Source organism: Cavia porcellus, unplaced genomic scaffold, assembly GCF_034190915.1.
Source record: "Cavia porcellus strain 051 isolate PalLab524CR breed Dunkin Hartley unplaced genomic scaffold, mCavPor4.1 scaffold_2, whole genome shotgun sequence".
Classification (NCBI taxonomy): Eukaryota; Metazoa; Chordata; class Mammalia; order Rodentia; family Caviidae; genus Cavia; species Cavia porcellus.
The window spans coordinates 58,089,589-58,110,068 of record NW_026947485.1 but is presented as its reverse complement, the minus strand read 5'-3'; the positions used below and the strand labels follow the sequence as shown (position 1 = coordinate 58,110,068).

The following is a 20,480-nucleotide window of genomic DNA, read 5'->3' as shown; positions in this document are numbered from 1 at the left end:
GTTTGGAATTTCAAAAATTTTTTGATCTTATAATTAAAAGTTTATTTTCCTTTCATTGGTATCTTCTCATTTTTTTTATTCTCTGGCAACTGTTAGAATATTCTTTTTCTGAATTTCACCTACAAGTGAGGTCACACAGGTAATCATATTTCTGTGTCACTGAAATGAGTCTTCTAGTAAGTTTATCCATGTTATTGTGAATAACAAGGTTTCTTTTTTCCTTAGATTAGTAATTCATTATGTGTGTTTGCATTTCCTTTATTGATTATTTTGGACACTTTCGCCGATTTCATATCTTGATTAATGTTAGCAATGCTATTTTGATCATTGAGATGCAGATATTGCTTGAAAGACCTTGTCTATACTAAATTGCAACATTAGCGGTGTCTTTTGGTACTATGGACCCCTAAAAATGACCACCGATGTGGGAGGATAATGGTATTTGCTCCTCTGTTTCTTTGTATATAGATGTAGAGATTTCTGTATTAAATGGTAGATGTATTTGTAGTTTCCTGAAGAATCTGTATTTTCCATAATAGCAAAACTCATAATTCTGCTAATAGTATAGAGTTTTTCTACATTTTCACTTATTTTGTTTCCCTTTGATATTTTGATAATATTCATTCTAACAGATGAGAGGTGATGTTATGGTTTTGACTTAGAGGAACAGATATTTTTTGATATATTAAGCATTAATTTCCTCTGATTTATCTTGTATAAACAGGCATTCTGGGCATTGCTCATGCACTGTAGTCTCTAAATCTGTGAGAGAAATTTTAAAGGTTCATATGTCTCTCAAATATTGATTATAGTTAAAGAATCAATGAGCCATCACTCTTGAAGATGCAAGGAAGCACGCAAGTCAGTGTATTTGAATGTCCACTATGTGCTAGGAACTCAGTTCCAAGGCACACTACAGCATAACAGAGAAAGCACACCCATCAAAGAGTTCAGAGTCCTTTCAGAAGAATTTTATGAGCATGAATATAATACTCATAGAAATATCTTTCTACTTTTATCTTAATTAGTTAACAAAGGGCTTAAAGAATGTCCACTACATATAATTCACCTTTGTGAGCTTTCAGAATGATTGAGACGGGGAAAATTCTAAAATCTATAGAGACAAGACAGAAAAAATGAATAAAAGAAGGAATAAATATTTATAATGAGTGTAATTTCATGACTCAGATAGTTTGTCCAAACTTTTGTGTAATAGAATCATGCAAAACTGTACACTCAGAAAAATGAAAATCCAACAAAGTGAGAGGGGAATGAGATATCTGAAACTGCATGGGTGGAGAAACCAGTGAGATCATGCCTAACACTAACTCTATAACATAGATATGAGATATTGCAATGATCGAGGCTCACTCATATAAAGATTTATATGGAACAGTGATGGTGAAACTTTTTAAGGCTTTCAAATACAAACAGCTCCCTGCGGCACTTGTGCCAAAGATTCACTCCATTGATATAAAAAGTATCGTATTTATTCTGGAGATTTCTGGTGTTCCAGTCTTAAAAATATGTCTCTGGATGGACTAGGAGGGATGCATAGCTAAGATGTTTGCTAAGTGGAAAATATATTATGGAGTCATAAAATATGACAATATGTATATAAAACATTTATGTTGAAACAATAAAATATTAGAAATAATATATATCAAAATTTTGATAAATTTCACTTCTGGAGAAAGGATTGCTATTCTAAGGGATCAGGGATGATAATGAAGAAAAGCTTTTACTTTCTACCTAATAAATCCTTATAAAATTTCAATGTTTTGAAAGACATGTAGTTATGTAGCATGATTAAGTGATTTTTACAGACATACTCTATGGCATGTGAAGTAGCTCTTTCATGTATCAACTGTGGTCTTAGATAAATTCTATTTGAACTTTCACATTTTTTCATTTAAACTGAAGTGTATTTGTATGTGTCTGTGAGTCCACTCACACGGTGTGTGCATGTGTCATTTAAATGAAATACAATGCCTTATGTAAAATGCTAACTATAATATCAGGGATACAGTGTGTTCTTAACTAATAGTGTTTAATGAACATTAGGTGACAGACATGCAACGTAGCTAATTGCAAAAGTGCAAAAATTAAGTTGTAATCATATATTAAGGTCGTTTTTATGATTATTTACTGGGAAGTAATATCGTTTCAGCATCAAGTTGTTTATATCTTTTGTTTAGCTTCAAGTTTTCACACATTTGATGAAATAATTGCAAAATTTTCAAAACAGTCTTGATACTTACATTGAACAGTAACAGAGCCATAGTGCATGTTGACAGAAATTAAGAGGCACTTCATTGCTATTTTATGAGGAGCATACAAATGTCTAGAGATGGCTCTAGAGAGAGAAAGGTGCATTGAAAAGAGTTTGCTGCATTAAAGACCGCATGCTTAAGCAATGTGAATCCTATGATGAAAAGATGTTAGATACAGAATTGTAAGATATGGGCTGGGTGTAGTGACACATACCTGTAATACCAGCACTCTGGAAGCTAAGGCAGGATCACCATGAGTTTGAGGCCAGCATGGGCTAGCTAGTGAGTTCAAGGCCAGTCTGAATTAGAGAAAGACTCTGTTGCAGAAAAGGTAGAAAGAAAAAGGAAACAAGAAAGCATGGCATGATGACACATAACAAAGAGCTGGATCAGAGTACAATAACCTGTCATGTGCTCACATTTACACATTATATAAATAGACATTTTCCTCTCCAGCACCATATACAAGTTCTATCTCAGATATTAGACCCAAGTTCTGTTTTTGCTCAGGGTTGAAAAGTGATATTTGTCTTTGGTCCAATTTTTGAATGGTCTCAAAAATATCATACACTTTAAAGGGCAGACATATGATCGTGTTAAGATATATATCTAAAATATAAATAAATTAGAAAGTAAAATAAAGGACTTCAAAGATAAGAAAGGAGATCAGAGGAAAGGGAAAGGCAGAGGATAGGGAAGGGGGGAAGGAGATTGAAAGGAATCAAGACAACATAGATATATACCAATACTCCAAAATGAATTTGAACATTATATATTGAAAATACATACCAATAAAGTAAAACTAAGAAGATGTTTGATGGTCTTTAGTATTTCTAAAACAGTAGAATGACACATTGTGAAAATTGTATTACTGTATTTAAGAACCAGCTCCTCTGGAATGTATATTGGCCACTTTGATATGGAAAATTATATTTATTTAATTAAAATGTATTTGGCATTTTTATGTAACACTACAGAAAATTATTATTTGAACAAGGGACCCCCAAAGGTTATCTTTTGGAATGGGTTAATTAGGAGTTGTCAGATGTTTCTTTTGTACTCATCTTTTTGCAAGTCTCCACCAATTGCCAAATATATTGATAGCAAAGGAACATCGAACAACCTTCACAAAGAAGATATTTTAGTATGTTTTTAGATCAACAGTTGAAGTGTTCTAGAAATACAGTTTTTTTCTCATTATGTTGTTTATTCAATAAGGTTGAACATTATTTCAAGCTTGTGTTTTTATTTGTTAATCTCAAAGTTGAAAACACAATAGCAGGAGAAAGATTCTGCTTCTTCTCACTGTGCAGAATCTCTTCACCACTATGGAGATCTAACTTTATTAAGATTATTAGTAGTCTATTTTAAATGTCAAAAGCCTTCATTTCCTGTGCTTATTGCATTAGACTTCCCTGTAGAACTTGTCTCTTAGCCTTATCTGCCTCATTTTCTCTTCACAAAACTTTGGTTTCGCTAATGGTTTTATTTTGCCTTTCCAATGTTTCTTTTTGTTTCTGTCTAACCTGATCTCTCTTCTGCCATGTTCTCAGAGCACAGATACTTCTTAAGTACTGTCCCAATTCTTTTGCTATACCATCATTTTCTACATGCAATGCTGTCAATGTACAACAACACTATTGCCCTGTCCCTTATTTCTCCAGTCTTGTAGACCCATGTAAGTGTTTTGGTTTTGGGTAGCATCGTCAGAGTCACTTGGAGGCAATTCAATACACAATGGCAACATGATATTTAGTTTTATTTTTTCTAGTAACTTGTTTTATTCCTTACAGGTACAGACTTAATAGTTATCAACTTTTTCACAATGTGTTTCTTTAGGCAAAAGATCATCAAGCTCAGTTAATACTACCTCTGAAGTATCTTTTAAATTCATTTTTTCCTCCTGTTTTTCTCTTCATTGCTTAGTTGGGGCTCCTTTTGCACATGAAGTATTGCAATTAGCAATTTATGTACTCTCTCTTCCCTTAAGTTCTCTCTTTACCAATCTCCGGTGCAGTGTCAAGTTGGTATTTTTACTAGAGCTAGAATGGCCTAATTAAAAATGAGGCAAAGTAAAAGTGAATGTTTCCTATAAGATTAAATGTCTTAGCAAGATCTTCAAAATTTGGCTTTAATCAAATTCTTTAAGTTTCACCTACCTCTATTAAGTTACTCTGCTTGTTCTTGTTAGCAAAGTTTCTGAAGCTCACCAGAAAGGAATTTCCTTTCCTCCCTCCCTCCCTCCCTTCTTTCCTTCCTCCCTCCCTCCCTTCTCCTCCTTTCTTTCTTCCTTCCTTCCTTCCTTTTTTTCTTTCTTCTCATCATTCTTTCCCTCTCTCCCTCCTTCCCATCTTTCCATGCTTCTAATTGACAAATCAAAACGTGTATTTCATGGTACAGAACATGATATTTTAAATAGTTACATCCAGTTATCTACCACATCATTTTTTGGTGTAAATTTTTAAAAAAGTTATTAGTATTTATTTGGAGTATGTAATGGTCTCATTCTTTGCAAGGAGTTGTTGTATGTACATAATATGTCTTGATTCTAACCCCAACCTCTTCAAAATCTTGTTTCATAAGAAAAGAGAATGATATGATGCTTACTAGAGACTGGGTGGTGAAGCAAGTAGGGGACCGAGAAGAATTATTTTCCATTTTTATTCTTGACACATTCTTTTTCAAATATGCTTTTGACTACTTATTTTCCTTATGTTCTTTCATCTCCAAACTGTAAGGACCATCTTTCTGGTATACCTTCTCTTCCTTTCCACTCTGATGATCACTCCTACAATATTACATATAATGCTGGTAGCATCACATTGTGATTTGCTTAATAGATTCCCTCATTAGACTGCTAATTCTTGAGAGGAAGAATCATATGTCATTTATATCTGTAATTTTCCACTTATTGAGTATGTACAGAGTGTTACTCTATAGTTATTGAGTTAATGAAACAAAGTAATTGACGGTGGTAATATTAAGCAGGTTTGGTTCTTTGCTAAACAACCCTTCCTGGGCTTTCATGATCAATACTGTTTTATAAGCATTGCCCTCTTTGTCTTCTAACCTAAATCAGACTGAAGTCAAGAGAGTGTAATACTCAAGATACTGTTGGCAGTTGTAACTGAAACTTGCTTGGATTCTGTAACTAATCTGAGGTATTCAAAAGTTCTTTGGTTGTAAGCACAATTCAGATTTCTACATAATACACTACTGAAAGCAAATACATTTATCTCATTTTATTGATGAGTTATTTAATAACTGAATGTATGCTCATCTTTCATTAACCAAAGTTTTACTGTCTATTCAAGTTCCCGCAATTTTGAGGTTGTCACACTAGTACTTTAAAAATATATGATTTCTTTCTTTCTCTTTGAAAAATATTTCAACATATATTTTATTGAATATATATTCTATATATGTATATTTTAGTGAAAATATATTTTTGTAGTTTCACTAAAATGAAATTTTAGGAATGTGTTTATTTTGATGAAAACACCCTTGGTTCTACCATCTTCACAGACTTCAAAATACACAATTTAGTATTGTTAGTTCTAGGTACAATGTTAAAGAACAGAGCTATCAAATTTATTTTATCTTGCTTAATTGAAAAATTAACCCAATTTAATGTTTCCTCCCCATTATCCTCCCCCCAGTTTCTGATACGACTTTTTAAGATTTTTGATTTTGTTTATATTAAAGGAAGTTTTCCTACAAATGTGCTCTCTATTCTCAAATTCTATGACAAGTTAATCATTTACACAGAGCATTAGCTAGTGGGATTTAGAGGTAAAAATATCTGATGATGATAACAACTATAATACTAAGGTTGAACATTCACTGGTGTTTCAACTACTGTACTTAGTGCTCTAAATGGCGTATCATGCTTAATCTTCACAAGAGCCCCATGGGAGAGATGGGAATTATTCTCTTAGTCCATAGAAGACAATAAACAGTATCATAAACAAGTTAATTACTTGTACACAGCATTAAGGATCAGAGCATAGTCTGGTATAGCCTACCAACTATGACAATGTTCATAATGGCTACATCTGTGGAAAGTATACATTAGTACTAAACTGTTGATATGGTACCTGAAAATCAAAGGTTTACTTGGTGCCAGATTCGTTGCATGTTTTGACTAGATTGATACTTCCTTCTTGAAATTATATCTCCCACATCTACATTTTTTCCTTTCACTTCCTGTATACTGCTGATCAATTGTACTCTCAGTATTTTCCCCCTCCTTCTTTGGAGTGATTTGCTTACCACTTTGCTAACCAGTGCATCATGATGTAAGCATCTCATTAGTGCTTTCTGTTGGTGCTGAAATAGAAGTGCCAAACCACTAAATGCTATACACATGCCGGAGCTTATTCTTCTTGGTTTGCAAATAATAGGACGCTATTTAATTCTAAGTAAAAATCAGAGAACAAGAAATGCATTTACTTCTTGTATACTAAAGCATAAATATAAGAATTTTAATAAGGATGATACTTCTATCATTAAACACACACAGAATTGGATGTTTAAGCAGATTTCACTGAAACAAAATAATTATACAAGCCTTTTGAAACCAAACGATGTGTACTACTCATAACAATATCAGTATTAAATTTTAAACTATAGATACTTTGTTAAGGAAAAGTAATATATTTTGAAATATACATCATTCAGTGAATTAGGAGAACTTTAGTTGCTTCTGTTAGTTTTCTAATCATAATGGAATATTATTGGTTATGGAATTTCTGTGATATTATTTCTAATAAAATGCAAAAAGTATCCTAGGTTGGCTTTATTTTCAAAGAGAGTAGGTAGGAAATGGCATACTTTTATTTTTGTATACTATGCACTATCCCACTCTCTCTAAGAATTTTACCTTTTTAAGATGTAATACTTAGCTCTTGTTAAAAAATTACATTTGCAAAAACAACCATTTTGCTGTTATTAGTTATTTATGCTGTTTTGCTGTTATTAGTTATTTATGCTGTTTAAATGTGATCCATTTCTGGAATAACATTTGGCACAATGAAAAACTGTAAACAGGTGACAGTTTGAGTAGAGGAGAAAGGAATACTAGTGCAAGGATTGTGTAGACATGAAGTGAAGTAACAGAACTGATAAAGTTGGCAGCAAAGACATTGTTCCTAGTATGTTCCCCAACATCTGAACTAACCCACCTGTTAATTGTGTTTGATTTGACACCAGGATGTTGGTCATCTTGGTAGGTAAGTGATATGCTTACAAAAAAGGGTGACCATATGCTAGACTATGACACTGATCTGTGCTTCTATCATGTGGGACCCTAACCCTAATAATCTGTCCATTCTTTTTGGTCCTGATGCTATCTTTATGGTGCATTTCTCCAATGGTTAGGATTTATCTCTCCTATGGAAAACTCTGGACAAAATAGCTCTCTGAATCTTTCCATGAGTGTATCACTGTCATTGTGGAGAATTACAGATGCAACAGGATACAGGTTAGCAGTTTAAAATAGCAGACAGAGCTCTAGCGTTAATCTACATATTGTTTCAATCTTGACCTTATAAGATGAAGTGATATTGTATAAAACCATGAATAAATCTCAGTTTATCTTAAATACAATGAATTTATATGGGGATATATTTGCAGAACTTTTTAAGTTCAGTCACATTGGGAACAGCTCAGCTCTGACTGATATTCTTTCACAGATGGTATAGTCCCACAGCACTCATATTATCATTTCAATTTGACTTGGGCAGAGAAGAAACTATTTGCTGGCTGTAGTGAAAATTTCACTGATCCCAAGATATCTATAAAAGGCAAGATGAAAAGATCTGAGAGTCTTTGTTCTAGTTTAGATTATGAAGATTCTCTGAATCTATTTGCTGAGAGAATATCTTCTATCCAAGTTTGATGCATTTGCAGGCCTAATTGGGGAAAATCTACTGTTAGACCAGATCTCCATATGCACTGTTTGGTTGTTTTCTTTCTCTCTCTTCCAACATCAAATTTATTGAATCCTCCCCATGGTTTAGCCACTATACTAAACATTTATGTTGTGTCTTACCTCAATGAGCCCTCAGGGCAATAGTATGAGGTAGACACCATTATTACCTTCATTTTATAGATGAAAGAATCTCAGGAAGGAGGAGGTTAAATTATTTGATCAAGGACTCACAGCTTGAAAGGATCAGCGCTGGGGCAGAATTCTAGGGAGACTATCTCCAATGGTCATGTCTTTGCATTTCAGGGATGGGACAGAACCCTCCCAGGACAAGTGGCTGATAAAAGGACCTTCTAGGTCAGGTTTGTGGTATAACAAAGAGACTACATGGTTAAATCTATAAGGGTTCCTGAGAATGCAGCTCTGATTCCTAATAGAACTGACTCTAAAAATTTCCTGCAAATGACCTTTAATTTTGAGAACAGTTTTGAAGCAAACTCCAGACTACAGTGAGGCTCCTGAGTGGTGATCACACTCATGTTTAAAGCAGGACTCAAGAGAATGCTTAGGAGTAGTTCTCAAGGGGACCTGACAATAGAGGTTTATTATGAAGTTTGGTTTTTTTAATGGGCATCTGGGGACTCCCTTCAGCAGCCCTACTGTAGACCAGTCAGTCCACATTTTAAATGGTTTACCTGAATTAGCTTTTTTGGTTTTGTCAAGTTTTGGGCTATAATCACATCCTTTTTTATTGTTTATGTTGAGGTCATAAGGATACTTGTTCTTCTGCATCCTGGATTCAGTTGGTGAGCTACTTTTTTTTCAAAGAGGCAAGACTGAGGTCCAAAGAGAAGAGTTTCTGACTGTTACTCTCTCAATCCAACCTGAAGTGACTCTGGTCACGTGCTGTTCGCTTTTATAGGTTGACACTGGATATCTCAATTTATAGGCTTTTTACTAGACTACATTTTATGTGGATAAAAAGTTATGTTTTCCGTAACATTCCTTCTGCTTATGTTTGGTGATAAATTAAATACACTATTTTGTTTTACTCAGTCAAAATATAGTGGAATTTCTTTACAAAACTAGCATTCTAAAATGACTGTGACATCCATAACAAAAAAGTCTATAGAGTGGTAGCTGACATATTTTGGAGAAACACACCATTTTAAACCATATGGTAATTTTGAAGAAGGAAAATAACATAATGAAACTTTATTTAAAGTGTTTCAATTTTGGTGTTAAGAATAATTAGCTTAAATTTGAATTCACTTTGATATGGGCATGCTGGATGGCCTTTTCGGTCTATTACTCAGTGTTTTTATATAGATCGTTGGTCATGTGTAGTGATTTTTCCACCCACATGGCCTTCTTCCATTGTTATATAAAAATAGAAGTGGTATTTTATCTCAAGTTAATAAATATTAGCCAGATGCTAAAGTGATTAAAAAAATAAAGTGTCACCATTTAATTCTCAGCCTCTGAGGAAAGGCTTAGATATTAGTGTTGGGTATTCTCTGAAGCAGAGATATAAACGACAATTTTCTGTTCTATTTTCAGGTCACGTGTGCCAATTTAACAAATGGTGGAAAGTCAGAGATTCTGAAGTCAGGAAGCAGCAAATCCACATTAAAGCACATATGGACAGAAAGCAGCAAAGACTTATCTATCAGTCGACTTCTGTCACAGACTTTTCGTGGGAAAGAAAATGACACAGATTTGGACCTGCGATATGATACCCCAGAACCTTATTCTGAGCAAGACCTCTGGGACTGGCTGAGGAACTCCACAGACCTCCAAGAGCCTCGGCCCAGGGCCAAGAGGAGGCCCATTGTTAAGACGGGCAAGTTCAAGAAGATGTTTGGATGGGGTGATTTTCACTCTAACATCAAAACAGTGAAGCTAAACCTACTGATAACTGGGAAAATTGTAGATCACGGCAATGGGACATTTAGTGTTTATTTCAGGCATAATTCCACTGGTCAAGGGAATGTCTCTGTCAGCTTGGTGCCCCCTACAAAAATTGTGGAATTCGACTTGGCACAACAAACCGTGATTGATGCCAAAGATTCCAAGTCCTTTAACTGTCGCATTGAATATGAAAAGGTTGACAAGGCTACCAAGAACACACTCTGCAACTATGACCCTTCAAAAACCTGTTACCAGGAGCAAACCCAAAGTCATGTGTCCTGGCTCTGCTCCAAGCCCTTTAAAGTGATCTGTATTTACATTTCCTTTTATAGTACAGATTATAAACTAGTACAGAAAGTGTGTCCCGACTACAACTACCACAGTGACACACCTTACTTCCCCTCGGGCTGAGGATGGACAGGGTGTGAGACTGAAGCCTGAGGAATTAGAGGTCATTTGACAGGGCTGTTACCTCAAAGAAGAAGGTCACATCTGTTGCCTGGAATGTGTCTACACTGCTGCTCTTTGTCAACCAGCTGCAAATATGCTAGTGGAAAAAAAAAATCTGATGTAACTTCTGCCCAATAGCTTCATCTCTCAGTATAGTTGTAATTCACCACAGATTTTAGTCACATTTGAAGACATGTCCTCACATATAGAGCTATACAAACATACACTCATGCACATTTCAGCTTGCATCTGTCATGGTTCCCGTTGAGAGGGCTTTCGTTGTCTGACTCATAACAGTTTAGGACAAACTGTGATCAAACAAAAGGATTAACTAAACAGAGAATGTTTCTAACACTTGCTGTTGTGGAAATCTCTTCTAAAGTCCTGAGTCCATGCTAATCAATAATCCCCACTCACGCATTTCTACTGCTTGGAGTAGCTGTACTGGTAAATACTACTGTAGGAGTATATGCTTGTTAAAATGGAAAAAAAAATGTGTCTTTAGAGCTCAGTATTTTTTATTTTATGAACACAGCAAAATGTAGTAACTTTTCCCCAGCACACAGTAGGCACATTCAAGGTTGCACAGGATGGCTCTTCTTTTCAGTTGAGGGAGCCTGTTCTCAGTAAAGATGAGCAAACATTTGGAATTTACATGTGGGCAGACACTGGAATTATAGTTTTAATCGCCAATCACTGGACACTTGTGGAAATCGAGACCACCTAAAGAGATGCTCAAAACAAATTCTGATCATATATAAGAAGGGAAATGCCTGGCAGACACCATGTAAGTTATAAGTGTCTGTCTTATCTTTACTACACATATTGTAACAAATTCAATATCCTAGTCTTCATTTGTATGAATGGTTTGTATTGTACATAGTTTAACCAAGTGTTATTTGAGCTGCTTATTAATATTAAATTGTACTCGTCTCTCTGCTTGTTATTGGTTATAAAGAAAAAAAGGATATGAGGAATCCATTTTATCATTGTAGCTGTGAATTCCATTAAAAAGACAAACAATGTACAAAGCATTTATTCAGCTCAAGTATTGTTGAAAACTATACATATACAACATTACACTGTCTGAATTTAGATATTTTATTTCTGGAGAAAACAAAATGTACATAACAATAAAACACTTAAAATTGAGTTTCAATATGTACTTGTGTAAGATGGTGATTTAACTGGTTCTGACAAGAGGAATGTGTTGGAATACAAATGATGGCTTTACAGCTCATACCTTTAAATTTGTATAGAAATGTCTAAATCAATATTAGTTAAAAAAAGTTTCAAACTCAAACCTGAGAAATAATTGTGGCATACAGTACTGTACAATTTTGGTTTGCTGTCATTCTAGCTATTCAAGAATACAAAAAAAAAAAAAAAAATCAATGAGCATAAGGAAATAATTGAGGCCTCCTAAATTAATTATAACTACTTGATATTTTTCCCTACCTAGTGTTTATTTAGTGGGAAGATTGAAGTGAGGGTGATCTTTTTATAAGTCAAGATATCTGAAGATGATGGATCATTTTCCCTGACACCACTGGGAAGATTCAATCCAACTGAAGAAACTGTGACAGCACAAGAGGGCTTCAGTGCTCAGTTTACTTAAACTAGAAGACAAATTTACCTATGGCTTTGGTTATGAGCATTACATTTCTTCTTTGAAAATTATTTGCTGTATTTAATCCCTCCATAATAAACACGAAAAAATGGGCAAGGTCCCCAAGTTTTAAGGCCATGAATCCAGAATTCCAGTGTTAGGAGTCTCAGAACTTAACCAGAAAATAAAATTCAGAAAATGAGTTCATCTTCCCTTCATACTGCTTGGGAATGAGTTCACTTTCATTTTGAGAAATAATAGAAATAGCTGGAAACACTACAGGGAATACAAATCCAGTAGGTTCTAAAGTGAGAACTTCATTGCTGGCTTGATTAAACTGCAAATAAAACACCTGTCTTTCTGTTGAACGCTCATCTCTCTCAGTCCTCCAGTGTATCTAGGCAGCCATTTATATCAATGTACTGAGTCTGCTCTGGCATTTAGAGGCTAATGGTAGAACATATTCTCTCCTGTAGGACAAGCAGTAAGAGTTTCCTGAGTTCCAGCTGCTGGACATATTTGCCAGATAAATCTTGTTATTCTGGAATTTATTTATCAAAATGGTCACTTAAGAGTTAGCTGGCTCTCAGTATCAAGAGAATAAGAAGAGAAAAACCATTTTTTTCTTTGGGATCATTTGGTTAGTGGACTATGACTTTGGTCATATATTCCATGTGTCTGTTTGCAATCCAAAATTCAAAATGAGATAAAAATATGCTCCGCTTCTCTACCTTGGTTTCTAATCTCTTTGTAAAATTCTGCTTTTATATCTTTAAAGGCACAGCTAACATTCAGTGAATTGAATTGCTTTTATTCAGTTTTTCTTTAGGAAAAAATAAAAAGAAAACATGCAGCAAACTTCCAGTAAGGATTCCAAATTATAGAAGTCTGAGTTTCAGTACTCTTTTGCTCAGCTTGTAGAATCTTGATGCAAAAGAACATTTATTTGTATAGAATTCATTTTTCCTGTTTTATACGGAATGTGGGTAAAGGAAGATCATCAACATCAAAATTCAGAGGTACAGGTTAAAAAATTTTCAGGTGGTGGGGGATATAGTTCAGCAGCACAAGCAAATGCTTGACAAATACACGGTCCTGAGTTTGATACCCAGTACAACAACAACAACAAAATCAACAGGCTTAATTAAGTTTTGACTGTGTTTGAAAATACATTGGCTATTTGAGAAAATAAACTTTAATCAGCAACTGTCTCTTGAAATTTAAAAATTATTAATCTATAGAATAATGCTTCTAGGTAGTAGCATCTGATGCAAACATGAGTTTGTCAATCACCTATTTTGCTTTACAGAAACATTTTAGTAAAATTGAAATTATTACAGAAAAGATTATGGGATTTCTTGTCTATGGAAAAAATGATATAAGTTACTAGTTTATTTATGGTTAAACAATTGCCATGATATTGTTTGGATTGGCATTTTTAGGCCTGTGACCCTTGGGAGAATTTCCCTGCTAAAGTGAAAGGAACATAACTATAAACAAATATTGAAGTCCTAGACGTGATTTTTCTGCAAATAATCGAGATGCTTATTAAATTTAAAACTGTGGACTGAGAATCATTAGGTTTCTTCATTTCAGCAATGTTATAAGCCATATTTTTTCCCATAATAGATTAAGAAAATCATTAAGAAAAGTGTTTTTCTTTTCCATCTTTATCCCTCATAGCTTCACAAGAAAGAAGCAGCTTAACCCATATAAACAGCTCTTTGGGAAAACAATTTGCATCTCCGCCCTCACTTTGAATACCACGCTTTAACCTGAAGCAAGTACAAATGGCTGTGTTGGTACTCCTTGGAAAGACTTGGTTGATGACCATTTTCAGATGTTTTATTTATTATATTTAACTCAATCTATTTCAATATTTTACATTTTTAAACTTGTTTTCTTCAAATTACATATACATCTGTAGATGCATTAAGAAATAAATGTATTTATGAACGTATATTTGCATAAAATGATTACTACTTACATAGTTTGCAGGCAGGAAAAAAAAATAAGTACAGCGTGCTTATGGCCAAAACGGAATCCTGAGAACCTGACTGCTAGGTGAGGGTTTTCTGTTAGAGAGTGATTTCAGAGACTGAGTCAATAAGGAAAACACTTAAAAATAAGCATACCATTGAATTTTACACCCAATAATAGAAATATTTTTAAATGACAAATCCATAATTGCTGTATTTTTTATTGGAATGAGAAATAGTAGAAAGCTTAAAATGAAAGTTTTAGTTTTGATTTGTACTGCGTGCAAGGTTTAGCAAAACAGACTAAAGTAGGAGACTTTTAGTACCAAGCAGCTGCTTAAGTGCCCTACATTTGATAAAAAATACCTTAATATTCATAATTCTGCACTTGCAGGAATATACATTTTATCACTGATGGACTATAGAATAAAATTTAGACATCTTAAATTGGTGGTTGTAGTGGCTGTTGCCACTGAGTTCAGATATTGTTTTCATGAATTCTAACCAGTAAGTAAAACATACAGGTTAATTACATCCCTACCCAGAAGTTTCCGGTTTTTTATTTTCTAATCTTATGCCAGGATGCCCAAGGAGCAATGAGACTGTTTTACTTTTTGGTCACCAGGTCATCGAATAATACATGTCATAGACTATGGCTTGTTTTCATTTTGATCATTTAAAGAAATGAAAGTTTTTAGAAAATTCTATTTTCCAGTAAGTATTTTTTTAAAAATCGAATGTTTCTGATACTGCTGTAATTCACCATGTCCCTTTTCTGAAGTCCAGTTTTAATATTAAAATTAATTTCTTCTCACCTTTTTCAAAGTTACAGTAGAAAGTCTAGCCAAGCAACACCCATTAAACAAACTGAAACTACCTCGTGAATTTTAAGAGCGGTACCATTTTCTATTCTCTCTTATTACTCCGTCTCCCTTCATCCAAAAGCCAAATTCATGCTAGTGGCAAAATCTTTAAGGAACATGAAAGGACAAATCGCTTACAGTGTTGGATAGCTTCCTGTGTTCTCTCCTCTAAGCACCACAAGTGAATAAAGTAGATGTTTATTTGTGGTGCAAGGTGAGGTGAATGCTTAGAAACATGAAAAAAATGTAAGTATCCTATCCCACATATCCCAAAAGTGATAGATTTGGAGTCAAATTCTGTCTCTAGACTCCAGGGACTGACTTTTAAAACAGTTAGTAGTGTTTTCTTTTTTTAAAAAAAAATCCATATTGTACTAATTTTTTTCCTCACATGAGTAGAACACATATGTGACTATAGGCATAGTATCATATAGAAAACAGGCGAATAGTTCACATAGTCTATTTATTTTTTTTCTGCTCTTTGATTTCTTTCGTGCTTTCAGGGTGCCCCAGAGTACTATGGCAAAAATCTCACTCGTGGTGCTGCTCAGGCAGAATCCAACTCTGATTGAATGCGCCAGTTTCCTGCTGTGGAGGCCAATATGTTCCCCAAACCAGTTTTTTGTAAATCATTTTTATTTGAGGCCAATGATATCATCAAGGTGAATAAATACTAAAGTTGTAGGTCAAGGATGAACAGAGATATAATATTTACTCAAATTACCTGGACACCTGGACAGGAAACTTGTTTCAGGGTAACATGGGTATAAATTTAGGAAAATTTCAGCAATGTGGTTCAGTTTCCTACAAAAGTGGTTCCAGTGATGTAGTAGAGATGCCATTCAAGTTTTTATGTCATTTCATAATTTAGCTTTCTGTTTACCTGCTAAAAACCAAATTAGGAATTCTTACAAAGACAGAAAGAAATACATGAGGATATTTTCTGCTAATAGCTTGACAGGGTGGGTAGGGAATTTTAAAAGGGTAATTCAGTCTTCTTTTCTGTTATATTTTATTTTGTTGCCTACAACATTTTATACTTAAATACATCAACAATTTTTTCCATTGCCCTCTCAAGTTTCTCAGAATCCTAGCTCCATCCATAAAACTAGAGGCTGGGATACTTTTTAAGGCTTCTGACTGTTGTACATTGGCCTTCTGACTATGACAGTAATTTTTATTTCATTCCCTTCACTTACTTGCTCTTATTTGGCTCATGTTTAAAATCAAAATTCACTCAGAAGATCAAATGGTTTTTGCTATGACGATTCTCAGAATCTATTATAAATAATCGATGTATACAGACTTCCTTTTCATTATTACATCAGGACGATCTTTACCTTTTTACTTCCCCCAAAGTTAGAGAAAACAGAGTAAAATTTATCATTAAAATATTGTTTGCATTTCAGTAAAATTTATACAATTTCACTCATTAATTACAAAACTGGCATTTTTGTTGAGTTTGAAATATTGCTCTTTAAAATAATAAATGTTCTTCAAATATTACTCAGGTCCTCATTGTCCGTGAAGCTTTTAAATATATGCTCCATGCCTTACAACCTTTTTCTTCTTTGCACTGGGCAGGGCTTCCCCTAAATTAGATAACTATAGTTTTCTACATGCAGGACTCTGTTCCATCAGATACTTCCTAAAAACTAGAAATTCCTGGAAATTAAAAAAAATATGGTAGAAGCAATGGTTCCCCCAAAATGTTCTGTTATTTTGTTTTCTTATAGCTTGAGTTATGTATACTAAACGACAACCCTTGAAACCTGCAAGCAATATTCTTGATCATATGTAGTAGTTTGTTCGGAAGATTTAAGATCATAGAGAGCTGGTTCTTTCTCACTCATTCCCCCCAACTCAGAATAAGTACTCTTTTTCACACTGTGAAGAAAAATAATTCACTCCTGGAACTAAGATCACGTTTGGTGTGTTTTTGTCCTTGGGAAAAAGCCTTTAAGTTGGGGGGTTTTGGAATCTGAGCACACAGGCCTTTCTTTAAGGAATGGAATCTGGGGAAGTAGCCAGTCTTGCAGCAGAGTTAAGATGACTGAACGGAATATTTAGAAAAGAGAGATGGAGTATAAAATGTCTCATGACTAGTGTGAAGTTTGCTGTTGAACAAAGAATGACATAAACTTGACACAACCCAGGGTGTGCAGTGGCCCCTGATACTGGATCAGGGACATACACGAGAATCTAGCAACCCTGATTACTGAAGGCCAGATGGGATGTGAGTCTCTGGGAGCATCAGCATGGCTCATGGCAAGTGAGAATCAGGTGCCATCTCCTTCCAGCACCAGGACATTATACATATGCCTATGAAAATTCTATGGCGACTTAGAACCCCTTGACAGACTGAAATTAACCTCATGTGGCTAAGGTTGTAGGGTTCTGCATGTGCTAGATTTTGGGATTAAATTGCAGAAGGTTAAAGTTACGTATTTTCCATAATTGATTATATTATTTGAAATTGATACCCGCTAGATATTGTTTCATTTATTTGACGGAATTTGTTGGTATTTCTTGGAGGAAGTTGCAGTAATAATACACTGAAAACTGGCTTGAATGCAGAGATATCTACTGTGAAGAATATTAAAATGCAGAGAGGATTTTGTGACCTTGATGATGTTTTCACTTCAGTGTTAGTCCATAATTTTATATGGCTTAAATATCAGCATAATAATAGTTTTGGATTAAGGGGATGATTTTAAAAATATGAGAGCAGTACTTAAAAGGTGAAGAATGTTTTTGATTCATATTTTTAATCATACCCTCCTTTCTGCAAATTACCTTTTTATGGCTTGTGAATAGCTGTATCACTTATTTCCAAACACTGACATACTGAAGGGAAAATAATACTTTGGAAATCTTACAGACCCTCGATATGAGCTGTATTAGCAGGAATGAGATTCAATGTGATTCATGAGGCCACAAGTTTAATATTCTTTCCACTCTATCACAGTTGTACTTTCTTTACCATAAAGGTCTCACTTGGATATATGAAAAATTACATTTTTATGCTACAGTCATGGTTTGCAAGTATGGTCTTGATATCATTGAATTTCCTCAGAGGCACCTCCTGGCATGGGAGGAAATGAAGAGGTCATGGGACATGAAGAAGGCCCGGAGGGATGTCCCAAGCCATCTGTGTAACTTTTCACTTGAGTATTCACTTGATAAAATAATCTAGACAAAGTCTATGACTTTGTGAAGCTTTGAATCTCTGGGCAGAAGGCAGCACTCAATACATTGTGACTCCGGATGTAGTAAGTTCTACGAAGACAAAAATAAAGTAGAAAGATGATACAGGAGTTTATTAGTTTATTTTTAATATCAATCATTTTGGAAAATGGTTACCCTACAGTGACATTTGAAAGGCGAAAGAGAGTTTAGTTGGCACAGACATGGACAGTGCCTGAAGTGGGGCCTGGCTTGTGTGTTTGGGCTGGAGGTGCTGGAGCCAGGAAGCCCGGGAGAGGACCTTAGACAATGATCTAAGAAGGAAGCGGGGTTTTGACTTGACTTAGGAATAACAAAGGGAATTCTTGGGAGGTTTTGAGCAGGTAAGTGATATGCTGTGAACTGTGTTTGGAGCACTGCACACTGGAGACTTGTTTGCGGAGACGATGCAGCAAGTCCTGTTACCAAGCTACTGTAAATGGCTCAGTTAAGAGATTACAGTGACAACTCAAGGTCAAATTGTGGTCTTTGTAACACGGTTGGAAGTGAAAAACTGTTACATTTTGAGCATATTATAAAAGTGGAGCCTTGTATTTACTGGTAGACTGGTTGTGGCATAGAAGAGAAACAGGAAAGCTGATGATATCTTATTTTTTACATTCAAGTTATGTGTAAAGATAGATGCTTTATGAAAGCAAACATTTTAAAACCTGCTTTGAAATTAGCTGAAAGATACCTCTTGTACTTACCTTGTCATTGATTCACATGCTTGATATTTCTCTTTGGAACTCATAAAAGGGAAAGGAAATTAATTTATATTTTGAAAGGCTTATGTATCTTCCTTGAGTGCATTCTGAAAGTCACTTTATTGCCCTTAAAGAGATTATGATATTTGAGGTGCAATGTTTTAAAACTACATAAAGAAACCTTCAAACTATCTAATACTTACATGAATTTGACTCCCTGTTGAAAATTTGAGAGGAAAATTGTTATTACGCAAGTTAGAGGGAGTAAGTAAATAGAAAAATAGAACATCTAAATTTCTTTATGTTCAATTTTAGCTCATTATACTAATTAGTTTCTAAGTGGAAAAGCATACTTCTCTAACCTGGACGTAGGTCATGGATTTCAAAACTGACTTTTATGGAGGTCAAAAATTACATATATATTCCTTTTTCATAAAAAAAGACATGATTCTCTATCATAATTATAAAAAGGTTCTTAAAAATAAAAACTTATCAAGATAGAAAAATTGGTGCAGAAATTATAAAATGATGAATGGGACAAAACTATAAATCAGTTGAATTAATAAAGAGAAATTTTAAAAGATTTATGAAGGACTACTTTAACAGTGTATCTATTTTATACTCAACCATCTTATTTTTTATGCCAGTCAAAAGGTGTAAATTTTGTATTACAACTTCTGAATAAAAATTGAATAAATAAAAAAATTCAAACTTTTAAAATATTTTATCACATCTTTAAGTATCTGGAAACATATTTGGGGCATGCTTTAAAGTCAGAAGATGTTGGAACAAGAATTATGTGTTAATCTGCCAAACTTCTTCAAAATCTGTGAGTAGTAAAATTAGTCTTTACCTCAGTTTCCCCTAAAATGTGCAATCAGAATTATGAAAATGATAAAAGCTCCTACCAATCACAAAATGGAAATGCTGTCTTAATTTATGTAAACTAAAAGAAATTTACCGATTGTTTAACTGGGTATGTTATTGTGCCTTGGATGATATGTTTGATCCATATGCACTTCAGTGGGACAATTGATTTAAAAGTGTTATGCTTGGAGATTAAATATGAAGCATTGATATTCATTTGGAAATGTAAATATATGTGATGACTGAATAGTTAGAGATATGAGTTGGTGCTGGCTTAGATCATTGATAAAATACAAAACAATGGCAAATATAATAGTTTCATTTCACAAGTGGAAATTTATATTAATTCTGTTAAGCCTCTAAGAAAATATTTAGAGTTCTCTATTGTAGAATAGTAGTTTGATAGTTTTAATAGTTAAGTGTCTTATACATTAATACTTATCTCTAAATATGTTGCTGCTAATGAATGATCCTGGGGAAGATGTAGTTTTATTACTAATAAAGACAATTACAAGAAAAAACAATTAGAATATTTCTAAATTTGTGTTTCTATTTTTTTTTCTCTATTCTTCGGTGTATATTTTGTGTGATAAGACAGAATGATATTTACATTTTCTAGTGTATTTGAATGTATAAATTTGACTTTGAAATTTGTGGGGAATTCCTT

General features: G+C 34.1%; 1 protein-coding gene across 1 annotated transcript in view; it reads left to right on the top strand.

Annotated features, from left to right (window-relative positions):
- Positions 1-19,865, top strand: part of Nxph1 (neurexophilin 1) — a 285,730-nt gene extending 265,865 nt beyond the window's left edge. The window contains exon 3 of the mRNA XM_063242176.1: positions 9,763-19,865. Within this exon, the coding sequence (XP_063098246.1) occupies positions 9,763-10,524 (762 nt within the window). The 3' untranslated portion in view covers positions 10,525-19,865. The remainder of the gene's footprint in view (positions 1-9,762) is intronic.
- The last annotated feature ends 615 nt before the right edge of the window (positions 19,866-20,480 follow it).